We start from the raw sequence: 12919 nt of genomic DNA, 5'->3' as shown, positions 1-12919 counted from the left end.
CCCCCAAATGTATGGCTCGGATTGCTGTTTGTTACATTCATTGCCTTGCACGCCACTGATAACTTCAATGATCAATGGTCCATCAGCTCTGCTAAAATCCCTCTCCTGTGTCATATCTTCGACAATTAGCTGACAGCATTTGTTTATTTTATTTCCGTATGATGTTGCGCTTCTCTCTGTTAAGAGGCATCCTCTTCTTTCAGTGCATCCTGTTGAATTGAAATATTTGTTGGAGAGTGCATTCAATTTTTTTTCTGTCCTTTCCGGTACGTTATTATATAGAGAGGCATGTATCAGATTGTGTGTGGCCAGCAGTGCCAACAAATGAATGAGAATAATTAAGAAGAATATACAGAAGGATTTAAATATATAAATCTGATCTGTAAGTCATTGATTTCCTGTGGGACATTAACTTGATTTCCTTGCATAGATCAATATACTTGTATGTTGTCGTTCCACTAATACTCACCTATTTTATGAAATATAAAATAAATCTTTGTTAAAACAGTTGTAGAGTTAGTAGAGTAGATGTGAACATGTCTGAAAAAAGGAACATGTTGCTGAAACATCTTGTCTGGCACAAATTAGGATAAATGCATGAATGCCAAAATTCAAATAATCGTAACAATTTATAGTGTTGGAGGGGAGGAAAAAACAGTCAACATCCTTTTCTTCTGAGGTATGAATTGTGGCCGTGTGAAAGTTGGTATTCTTGTGTTTCTCTCTAAGTACAAAGTGGAATGCTTTTACCCACACATCTCTCTTTTTGTAATGTAAATATTTATTTATAAAAAAAACTGAGTTGATCTGTATACTAAATCTAACTTTTGGAAATAAACCGAGAGCTTATTTAAAATCTTACAGCAAAAATTTGATGTGACTGACCAAGCCGTGCCAATCTCTTTGGACTTTTTGGTGCTTGGTGCTCGGATTATTAAAATCTGATTTGTTTCTGTCTCCAATCTTTAAGCAGAAGAGAAATTTGCCCAGGCTTTGTGTTTCTTGCTTGTTGATCTTTATCTATTGACGTACCAGCCTGAGAAAGCTTTGCTGCTGCTTGCTGTTCTGGAGAAAATGATTTCACAAGGAAACAATAAAAATGGCAAGCCCAGTGAGGTTAGTACATTTAAATTATTTGAAATTTTAATAGCGAATGTAGCTTTTACTACAATTTACTCTTTAACTTTCTTTCAGACTTAGGCATAATCAAGCTCCTTTTTCGAGAGCTGCTTTTAGCTAACTAAAGTTGAACTAGCTTTTCTAGCCAGCAATGTTGACTCATCTCTTTGTAGGTTTTGGGCTCCGATATAAGATAGATGATGTTGCTTTGCATATGAAGACAGCAGCTCATAACTAGAAACAAACAAAAACAGAAATTACTGGAGAAACTCAAAGTCTGGAAGACCAAAGGGTAGAATCTACTTATGTGGATCTTAGAAACGCCAAGGGGAAAAAACAGTCATGTAGGTAGTTACAACTTAGGAAGGGTAAGGATGTGCCCAGTGACACAGTAGTAGCAGTGTGTACTATCCAAAAGCCCCACTGCAGAAATTCGCCAAAGATCCTCAGACAGCACCTTCAAAACCCTGGACCACTTCCACTTAGAAGGACAACAGCAGCAGTTTTATGGGAACTCCGCCACCTTCAAGATCCCGTCCAAGCCACTCACCATCCTGACCCTCTCCGTCGTTGGGAGCAAATTCCGGGATTTTGACCCTAACGGCATTGAGGGACAACCCACAGCAGGTGCAAAATATTTAAAGGGATAGACAGACTAGAAGCTGAAAGGGTGTTTCCCTGGTCGAGCCTTCTAATACCAGGGTCAGAGTCTCAGTACAAGGTGCATTTCTTTTAGGACTGATGTGAGGAGGAATTTCTTCACTCAGCAGGTGACGAGCTTTGAAATTCTCGAATCCAGAGACACTGATGAGTAGGTTTCTAGGAACTGATGATATTAAGGAATATGGGATAGAACAGGAAAATGGCATTGATGTAGATAATCAACCATGACCTAGAACGGTGGAGCATGCTGTAAGGGCTGAACAATCTATTTGGTCGAATGTAGCTTACTGCAACAGGCAAACACCAAGATTTAATTATTGGAAAAGACAAGTTGGTCCTGCAGACTGACTGACTACCGATAACTACCTCGATCAAGGCTGTTTGACTTCAAACCAGGAGCCAGTTATCTGTTTATTGTAAATTAAATGAAGCTGCTCAACTTGGTGAAACTCTGCATGCCAGCTTTCACAAAATGGGAAAAGCTTCTAGTGAGATGTCTGAATTAGCTGTACATTTATTAGCCTCATGAAATATTGAACAGAGAAACGAGGTACCTCTTGTAATGACCCTTATTGGACAGGTCTATGTAATGTTTTCCATGGCCTGAGACCTGATCCACAGTTGGACTTTGGATCATCACTCATCTTTCACATCATATGAAGTGAATCAAATGGGGAAATAAGCCTATACTGCTGTCTGACCCAGTAATGAATCTGCATAGCTGACTGTTCTGTTGTTGGATTTCACGCAAAGGGTGGTGCATGTGTGGAGTGAGCTGCCGGAGGAAGTGGTGGAAACTGGTACAATGACAACATTTAAAAGGCATCTGGATCAGTATATGAATAGGAAGGGTTGAGAAGGATATGGACTAAATGCTGGCAAATGGAACTAGATTTACTTAGGATATCTGGATGGCATGGATGAGTTGGACTGAAGGGTCTGTTTCCATGCTGTACGTCCCTATGACTATTTGAGTAAATCAGTGTCCTGTCCAGATTTGGTTAAACAGAGTCCACAGTCCTCGATGGAGTTTGGAGGCAAGGACCAACCACTGTTGTTAGGTCAATGATGAGTTTTTTTTAATATACATAGATGCATGTGTTCCACGATCTTGTCCATTTGCTTAATGGATCGAAACTAATTGTGTGAAGATTTAGATAGTTTCCCAGAATCTGGTTAAATCTTATCTACGATCTGTGTTCTGTAAACTTAGTGTTCAGTTATTTAGAATTGTTAGACTCAAGTAATTTCTCTCTCATAATTTGATCAAAGGCTTATAAGGATGTCTCTAATCAGAAGGTTGATGCTGGAGTTATGGTGGAAGCGACTAAATCCAAAATTCATCAGGTATGTGGACAAGTTGTTTTTCCTTCTGTCATAATTTTCTTTCAACCTGACGTGGTTGAAAGGAGATTTAATAGAGGTGATGAGAGAGTATGATGCAGTAAAGGAGAAAATACAGGAATGAAAATCGCTATGAAATGGGCATGAAAACAAAAGAGAGTATAGTATTTGCAAATGAATTTTTTTCTATTTGTTCAGAGGATGTGGGTGCCACTAGCTAGGCCTGTATTTATCGCCTTCCCTAATTCCCCAGAGGGCTGTTAAAAGTCAGCCATGTTGCTGTGGGTCTGGACTCACACATAGACCAGACCAGGAAAGGTTAATAGAGTTCCTTCCCAAGAGGATATTATTGAACGAAATGGCTTTTTTGCAATAATTGACAATAGCTACATGGTTGCTTTAAGCCAGCTTCTATTCTGGACTTTTTTCACAATTGAATTCAAATTTCATCATCTGCCATGGTGGGATTTGAACACCCATCTCCAAAACATTGGCCGGGGTTCTGGATTGTAATCCAGTGAGTTTACCACTACGCCACTATATGTAAGTCTTCTCCTTTCATGACTTGTATACGTTTTGTTTACAGTGTAAAGTTAGAGCCTATGTCCAGATGAAATCTTTAAAAGCCTGTAAACGGGAAATCAAATCTGTTATGAATACAGCTGGAAATGTAAGTACCTGAAAATTGTGCTTTCCTACAAACCATTATTAAATGTTAAGATTCTTTCCCTCGTAATCTGCCTCAATTCTACAGCTCACCACCATTTGATATTTAACTGCTAGAACATGGAAGTGTACAGGATGGGGACCTTTGGCCCACGATGTTGTGCTGAACATAATGCCAAATGAAATTCATACCTTAATATAGTTCATATTCCTCCATTCCTTGAATATTTGTGTGCTTGTCTACAAGTTCCGTCAATGCCCATATTGCATCTGCCTCCTCCACCACCCTTGGCAGTGTGTTCCAGACTCCTACCACTTTCTGTGTGGAACAGTTGCCCTCATGTCTCCTTTGACCATTTCCCCTCAAACCTTAAATGTGTGCCCCCTAGCATTAGACATCTAAACTCTGGGGAAAATGATTCTGACTGTAAACCCTATCCATGCATCTGATAATATTACGGACTTCAATCAAGTCTCCCCTCAGCCTCTGCTGCTCAAGAGAAAACAACCTGAGTTTTTCTAGCTATCCTTATAGCTCATAGCCTCTAATCCAGGCAGCATCCTGGTAAACCTCTTCTGCACCCTCTCCAAAGCTTCCACATCCTTCCTGTATCAGGGCGACCAGAATTGAGCATAATGCTCTACATGTGGCCTAACCAAAGTCTTATAAAGCTGCAACATGACATCCTCACTCTTGTACTTAATCCCCCGAATCTGACCGTGATCGTCTTTATTTGTACTACAGCATGGAAGAAGCTATTTGACCAGCTGTACCTGTGCTCGTGTATTGTGAGAGTGCTCCACTTCGTTTCACCTAACCAGTCTCCAGGTCATTGCTCACTGTGTTAATGAATTCTCCACATCTCCCCTTTTTGGCTGTTTAAATCTATATACTCTGCTTACCAAGGTACCCATTGACAGAAAATCTCTCCACTCAACACACCTTGCTAGCATGGCCCCTGGAAGATATGCTAGAATATATCCTGTTAAAGATATGGAATTCAAGGAAACTCTTCCCTAAAGAGCCTTAAAACTTGAGGATTTTCGTGAGTCCTCTCAACTGCAGAATCATCTGTCTATCTCTGATGACTTGGATTAACTTTTCTTTGCCAGTCCAGTACAATATGCAATCCTGCACTGATATGGCAACTTGACTGGACTCGTTATCACTTCCTGTAATATGTGCTATATTGGTCTCGCTGAGTTTAAAACCTGCCACTGGATAACAACCGGGTGTTTCTCGATGACAACCGTTTGAGAGTGAACAGGGAGAAGATAATTTGTTATTCCTCCCTTGGTTCGGCATGTTGTTCTGCACTATCTATATTTTCTTACAAAGAAAGAAATTAAACTTTTATAGTGCCTTTCATACTCTTAAGGACTTTCCAAAATACTCAGCAAACGTCAAAATATAGACCTGTGTGTCCACATCAAGGTGCGACAAACAAGAGCAAGAGGAATTTTTGGAAGAAGGATAAATATCCATGAGGACATAAATATTATGTTATACCTCTTCATTATAGTGTCTTGGGAAGTTGTAGATACATGTTGTTCTCAATTTGCTGCCTTTCAGATAAGGCATTGACTCTGATGGTGCAGTACTCCATCAGTACCACAATCCACAACATGACACTGGGAATGTCACTTTAGTATTTGTGCTGAAGCCTCTGAACTGGCTTGAACTCATGACCTTCTGAGTCAGTTGAGAGCACTTCAGACATTGTGTAATCAACCTGTTTAGAGATTTTTCTGGCTCAGAGGGAGGGACACTAAGACTCGACTGGTACTAAATTAATGTTTCGATACGGATAGATTGCATGTTTATTCAGATCTGTGGGATTTTCATCTCTGCCTGATGATCAAGGATCAATTGAGATTTGTCAGAATGATTCCAGGGACAGTTGATTTTCATTCGAAGTTAAATTGCAAAACTGTTGCCCATAATAGGCTTTGCACATAACTTAATTAGAAAGTGTGGGTGATTTACTAATTAACAGGTTTAAGAATACTGTGGGTGATTTGGCAATGGGGGACACCAACTTCATTCAGTTATGTATAAGAGAGTTTCTGGCTATAAAGAGGGGGGAGAAAGCAAAACTATAATTCTCCTTGAAGTATAGGAGACTGATGGAAAATGGGATACAGTTGTAAAAGATTATGATAGAGTAGACAAGGAAAATGTCCCATTAACTGCTATAAGGATTAGGGATACATAGAGTTACGGTTGTGTGCAAGAGATGCAGAAGGATCATTAGGAGGAACTTTTTTATACAGTTCATGCTCAGGCCCTGGAACACTCTGATTCTGCTTCCACCTGCCTTACAAGCACTATTTCAAAAGAAAAAGAATTGATGGACTCTAGAACAAAATAAACTTGCAGGGTTTTTGAGATCAAGCAGGAGAGTGAGGTTGAGTAGATTGCTTTACTGACATGTACTTGTTGGGCTAAAATGTCTGCTCTGCACCTTAAATGCCTTAAGTTTTAAAATGAAAATTTAACTTACAGTAATTTTTGCAATATGATGCTTCATTCTATGATTGTAAAATTTCGCTGCTATAAGTGACTATATTTGCCATTTAAATGTAAACATTACCTGTGTGTGTACCTCTATTTATTTTGTTTCTTTTTAATGCAGTCTGCTCCCTCCCTATTTCTCAAGAGCAATTTTGAGTATTTAAGGGGGAATTATCGAAAAGCAGTGAAGCTGTTGAACAGTGCAAATATTACAGATCATCCTGGATTCCTAAGCACAGGTAGCAATCAAATAACAGCTATGTTTTATTGTCTGCTGCAGTTAATTATTAGTGATTTATCTTGGCAAGTCTGAATAGATTTTTTTATGTTGAAAAATGTACTTGTAAATTTAAACCTTAGTAAGCATAAGCTATTAATTTTGTACAAATCATAAAACCAGTCATACTAAACTAAACTAATCATAACTCTTCAGAAAGAAAGTGAGTTTGGTATTTTTTTGCCAAGTACCAGTTGTTTGAATGGAGTCTCCTCCCATACCTTCAGTTCAGTACTCTTGAATTTATCCAGAGTGACCAGCACAAATCTTTCGCATTTATCTGTAATACGGAAGGAATAGGAGAATAACCCTGAACAAAAACAAAGTAGCTGTAAAAGCTCAGCAGGTTTGACAGCATCTGTGAAGGCAAAAAACAGAGTTAATGTTTCACGTTCGGTGACCCTTCCTCAGAACTGCTTTTCTAGCAACTTTTGTTTTTGTTCCTGATTTAAAGCATCTGCAGTTCTTTCTGTTTTTATTAGTAGACTAACCCTGTTTTTCTCCCCCTTTTCTCGCACACAATCATCTGATGTCACTAGATATCATGTGAATTATTCTTAATGAATTCTGGTTCAGGAATTGTACTGTTGTGTTTTCATTGCATGACCCACTGAAGTTTGGGCCATGGCCAACATTTGTTATTCATCCAAACTGGAAAAATTCCCCCATGGGTTTAATTGTCTGTGCTTGTGTCTTCTTGTCTAGATTGGCATGAAACATTGAAAGAAATAATCTATTTATGGACAGTCTTGTCTCAAATTTTCTCAAGCTGTCTATCCTTGTTTGATGATGAGGCATTTCAGGGGCTTTCAGTTAACAAATTTATCTTAATGTGTACATTTTGCTGATCTCATTACTGGAATACATTTTCAAATTTGTAAAATCATTCAGAAGACGGCCATTCGCTCTGTTATATATACGCTGGTCTTCTGAAAGAGTTATTCAGTTATTTTGTTCTCGTGCTCCCCCAACGCTTTGCAAATTTCTCAATTTATCCAATTCTTTCTTGAAGTTTACTGATGAATCTCCTTCCGCTACACTTTCAGGCAATGTAGACCTTTTTATGAATTCCGTTTAAGTTTTCTTTATGTGGTCATACAGATTTTATTTTTCCCTGGACAAGTCCCATGCTGAACCTTGTAGGTTGTTGAATCCCTGCACAGCTTAGCAAGAACATTCCTTATCTCCCTTTATTTCCAACTGCCACCAATCCCTGTCTTTTGGTACCTAGCTTTCCCTACAGTGGAAACCATTTTTTCCTTATTTACTGTTGTTAAATTAACTTCCTTTACCTTGAAGTAGAACGCATTTCCATTTCAAATGTCAGGGATGGCACGGTGGCTCAGTGGTTAACACTGCTGCCTCACAGTGCCATGGACTGAGGTTCAGCTTTGGCCTCGGGTGACTGCCTGTGTAGAGTTTCCACATTTGCCGTGTGTCTGTGGGTTTCGTCTGGGTGCTCCGGTTTCCTCCCACAGCCCGAAGATGTGCAGGTTAGATGGATTGGCCGTGCCAAATTGCCCTCAGTATCAAGAGGTTTAGGTTAGGTGGATTAGCTGTGGGCTTGCAGGGATAGGATAGGGCCGTGAGTCTGGGTGGAATGCTCCTCAGATTTGATGTGGACTTAGACACACCACTATCGGGATTCTGTGGATTCTTATATTTTTAATATATTTGTGAAATAATTAAAACAAGTGTAACGACGCTTGACTTTTCTCAAAACATTTTGTAAACAGGTGAATGTATTAGATGCATGTTCTGGAATAACCTTGGGTGCATCCACTTTGCAATGGGGAAGCACAATCTTGGAATTTTCTACTTTAAAAAGGCTTTGCAGGAGAATGATGCTGCTTGTGTGCAATTAGCAGGAATGAGCACGGACCAAGGTAGGTTCCAGTTAGTCAAATATTCTGTATAAAATAAAATTAACATGAACCTAATTAAATATCAATTGTTTGAGGTTCGATGATGCAACACATTGATATTTTGCTTATAAAATCCATCTGCTAACATTTAAAGTCATCCACTGATCCACTTAGTATTGTTGTGTGTGGCTCATTGGGTATACTGTCTCTCACCTTTGTCAAAATGCTGGATTTAGATCTTCCAACAGTTCTGCTCAACTCTATTCCTGTACTCCAAACATGAACACAAAATCTGGACTGATGATTTTGAGGGAGCACTGTTTAGCCAGTATCATAGATGAAACAATTTATCTGTACATTATCACTTTTGCTGTTTGTAGAAGGTGAACGTGTCACATGGGTTGTCATATTTCCTACACTGATGTACTTCAAAAAAGTGCATAATTGGATGGGAAACACTTGAGACATTTGAGAGGTTGTCAAAAGTGTAGCTTACGACATAATCCACTTATTTAAAAAATACTTCCAAACACACTTCCCTGAAACTGAGAATGATTTACATTTTTGACTCACTTATGTTAAGCATAACTTTGTGCAAATTACATCTTAGTGTTGCAAAGAAATCTGTTTTCTTTAGCTCAAAGGCAGTATATGTTCCCAATGTTTGATTTCAATCACTTTGTTAAAAGTGGACTTTAAAATGTGTTATTGATTAACTTTACTTGAGTGCGTAGTTAGTGGAAGTAACATTGAAACAAGTTGAATAGTCTATTTTGCTATAATCTGCAGCCTTTTTGTACAGGTTAATATTAAACAATATAATTTTATGCATCTTACAACCACTCAATATTTGTAATTTTGCTTTCTCTTAATTAATAATTAGGAAAGAAGTTTTCAGGCAGACCTATGAGTACACTGCTCACAAACAAGCGATACGAACTGTTACATAACTGTGGAATCCAGCTTTTGCACATAGGTAGGCCCCTGGCAGCATTTGAGTGTCTGATGGAGGCAGTTCAAGTCTACCACTCCAATCCACGACTTTGGTTAAGGCTGGCAGAGTGCTGCATTGCTGCCAACAAGGGGGTGAGTGGACTCATGTCAACTACATTTCCATTCATTCCACAATTTCCTTCCTCTACTTTTGCTTTTGTCGTGTTAAATTTCAGCATTGTTTTCCTTCAGACAGCAGAGCAAGAGACCAGAGGACTGCCCAGCAAGAAAGGAATTGTACAGTCAATTCTGGGGCAAGGTTATCACCAAAAGATAGTCTTGGCCTCACAGTCCATGCAGAACACTGTTTATAAGTGAGTGATCAGCATGTGTGAGCAATTTGGTAAACAGGGATGGGTGCGACTAAAAATTCAACATGTGGTGGCATAATATAGTATAATGAGCAAACTTCTAAGATGTTTAAATGTCAAATCTTAAAAGTGTGTAGCATCTGTATAGGGACAGCTTAAAATTGTGAAGTATTTATACTTATTACTCAGACAAGTTACAGATGTAAAGTTAATGAAGTGATATGTGGGTACCAGAATTATGTTCAGATTTTAGCAGTCAGCATACCTGAGTTAAATGCATTTTGGCTGTGGAATACTCAACAGATATGTTCATAAGAATACCACACTTCTTGTGAGCATACACTGAGGGAGATCACCAGGGGGGTCTTCCTTCATAAGTGCAATTTAATTCTTTGCTTAACATATTCATCTTTCCAGAAAGTACCAATTCCACCTTCAGTTGCTGAGTTTTGGCAGCTCACCAGCACCTCAATCAAACTGAGAAGCTTTTTGTTTTGAGCTGTGTAGTGTGCTGTTCAACTTTGTTGGGCATCACCACAATTTCTGTCTTTACGTGATAACAGTTTTCCTCAGGCGGTACAGTCCTTAGGTGTTGGATAGAAATTGAAACTTCCTTCTTTTTAAGATAGTTGTGTTTTTTAAAAATCCAGGGGTGTAATGGTGAACACAGTTATTATGACCTGGAATATAGGACCTGAAGAGGCGGAGGAAACCAGTTGAAGAAGAGCAGTTAAGGGGAGATTGGATACATACTTTAAAAGAAGAAATTTGAAACTACTGGGGTAATGGGGGAGAGAACAGGATTAATTGAGTAGCTCAATCACTGAGCTGGCACAGGCATTTGATGAGCCTTTGGTATATGAATCTTTCTTTCCTTAGTTAGCATTGTCTGACTTGCTATCAGTGGGGACTGAAATTTAGGGCCTTCATGATTTTATACATCAGCCCAAAGGGGCTCAAGCCATGGCTAGTGAAAAGTATGTTTAGGATTAATCAGTATGAAAGTTTAAATTTGAATTTTAAGGCCATGAAGCCTTTAATAAAAGGTATTTTCTTTTTGTTCTGCAGCGACGGGCAGTCTTCGGCCATTCCTGTTGCTAGCATGGAGTTTGCAGCTATCTGCTTAAGAAATGCCTTGCTGCTGCTCCCTGAAGATCAACAGGAGACCAAGAAAGATAATGGTTTAAGAAATTTCAATCAATCAGGCAGTGGTGAAACTAGCAATGAAAATACTGAGGCCTGCAGGTACAGGATGACGAAAGATACTTCAGTGACCATACAAGTGTAGTGCCAGTGGAGTCGTTTGTGGAATGCTTTTTTGTTCACTCAAGGAAAATGTGGATAGTGCAGAGTACAGCTGAGATTGAAGATTAACTGTGATCTTATTGAATGGCCAAGGTGGCTCAAAGGCCTAATTGACCTGTTTTTATTTCTCATGCTCTCTTCAGTTTTTGTGCTTTTGCATTTATTGATTTTTGCTTTGTAGCATAAGTACTCATTAATAGCAGTTGACAAATGATTGACAGATCACCTTTCCAATCCCCTCAACTATTCATTCATGGACATTTCCCATCTCTCCCTTAGCTGTGTACTTCTGTTTCTGCAGTGATATCACCTACAGCCATTCGGTCTGTGCTGTGTGGAGGTTAACAGCCAGCTTTGATTTCCCACCCTGCCCCCAGCCCCAATGCACCGAGTCAGAGTGCTTTTCTCTCTTGATACCCAGTGTTATGTGAGCTGGAATCTTCCGCCAGCTAAATAACAGCAGGACCTAAGCCATCATCTTTAGCTTCTGCTGTATGCTGTGTTCTCCTTGTCACAGTTGAAATGGAACTGACTGTATTGCTCTGCAGGGAGCTAGTTTGAACTCAGTGGTGTGAACAGTCTGTTGTTTTGCAATGGCTCTCTTCTTATAAAAACAACTATCATATCATATTAATGTTTTTAGTGCAGGTTGGTCATCCTCTGCCCACATTAATTAAAATTTCTAATGTTGTTACCTCAATGCATGCTGAAATTATTTTCTCTCATTTTACAGTGGTAAGCCTCATGAAGGAGATAAGTTCTTAGTTCCAGGTCCACCATCTTCTCCTTTAAGGAAGGAGGAATTGGATAATCTGAGGTAAGGATGCTTTTCAGTGCGTTATGTGTTATGCATTTCTTATGCACTCGAGGGTTTTGCGTATCACTGGCTAGGCTAGCGTTTATTCCTGTTCCAATGCTCAATGCTATAGTCCTTTCAACTTAATACAACCATGTGATGGAAGGTTTTTCCACATCAGAACGTGAATTGTGTTGCTGCGAATTCCTGAATATTTCAAATATTTAACATAAAAATCTGGTTTGTGCTGCAATTCTGTGAGGAAGAAGGCTTGTTTTAACACATTGCAGTCAATTCCTGTTTAGGACAGATCTAACTGGTCCTAGAATGGAAGAAAATGGTTTAACCAATGGCCTTTTCTTATATCCTGCATCGTGTCTCGGTGTAGTCTTAAGTGATGGTTAATTTATTCTGTATAGAATTCCCTCAGTACAGGTATCCAATAATCTCAAATGACTTTCTCACCTCTGCCCTATCTAATTCAGCTGAAAAGATGCAATTGAACTTGGCAAAAGAGAATGAAAAGAGTGCACTTGATATCCTAAATGATCGGTTTCAGTCAAATGTTTGCCAGAGTTGAAATAAACATCAAAAACTGCATAAATAATGGCAGTCTTGTTGAAGTTAATGACTATAGATTATAAATTAGATGAAATTCTAGATCAGGCTTTAACTCCAATTTGAAATCTGCTCATAAGAAGAGGGCCAGAATTGCAGATGAATAATGTAGAGTTTTATTTTCTGATCTTTTAGATGTTCTATCCTGGCTGGCAGTGCATATGTTGCCCTTGCACTTGGTGACAACCTTATGGCCTTAAATCATGCAGAGAATCTTCTGCAGCAGACTAAACTATCTGGGTCTCTAAAGTAAGTAACTAAGAAATATATAATGTGGTGGTTAACTTTGCACGTGAAGTAATTGCTTATTTTGACTTTAACAATTGGAGAATTGGATGAAATGGGAAATGCAACTGAGGTTATGACTGTTCAGCCTATCATGCTTGTGCTAGCTGTTATCCATTTAGTCCCATTCAGCTCTTTCCCAATTACCATGCGAATATTCAG

General features: G+C 39.0%; 1 protein-coding gene across 2 annotated transcripts in view; it reads left to right on the top strand.

Annotated features, from left to right (window-relative positions):
• Positions 1 to 12919, top strand: part of cnot10 (CCR4-NOT transcription complex, subunit 10) — a 31731-nt gene that overhangs the window by 5308 nt on the left and 13504 nt on the right. Inside the window, exons 5-14 of one of the 2 annotated variants that reach the window (XM_048529246.1) lie at positions 974 to 1116; positions 3055 to 3129; positions 3713 to 3796; positions 6429 to 6546; positions 8321 to 8470; positions 9333 to 9535; positions 9635 to 9756; positions 10822 to 10998; positions 11792 to 11875; positions 12608 to 12721. In XM_048529246.1, coding sequence (XP_048385203.1) covers positions 974 to 1116; positions 3055 to 3129; positions 3713 to 3796; positions 6429 to 6546; positions 8321 to 8470; positions 9333 to 9535; positions 9635 to 9756; positions 10822 to 10998; positions 11792 to 11875; positions 12608 to 12721 — 1270 coding nt within the window. Of the gene's footprint in view, positions 1 to 970; positions 1117 to 3054; positions 3130 to 3712; positions 3797 to 6428; positions 6547 to 8320; positions 8471 to 9332; positions 9536 to 9634; positions 9757 to 10821; positions 10999 to 11791; positions 11876 to 12607; positions 12722 to 12919 lie in introns of both variants that reach the window. The other variant, XM_048529245.1, reaches the window with a different exon arrangement.

This window comes from Stegostoma tigrinum, chromosome 5 (genome assembly GCF_030684315.1).
Source record: "Stegostoma tigrinum isolate sSteTig4 chromosome 5, sSteTig4.hap1, whole genome shotgun sequence".
Classification (NCBI taxonomy): Eukaryota; Metazoa; Chordata; class Chondrichthyes; order Orectolobiformes; family Stegostomatidae; genus Stegostoma; species Stegostoma tigrinum.
This window is presented reverse-complemented; position numbering and strand designations above follow the sequence as displayed.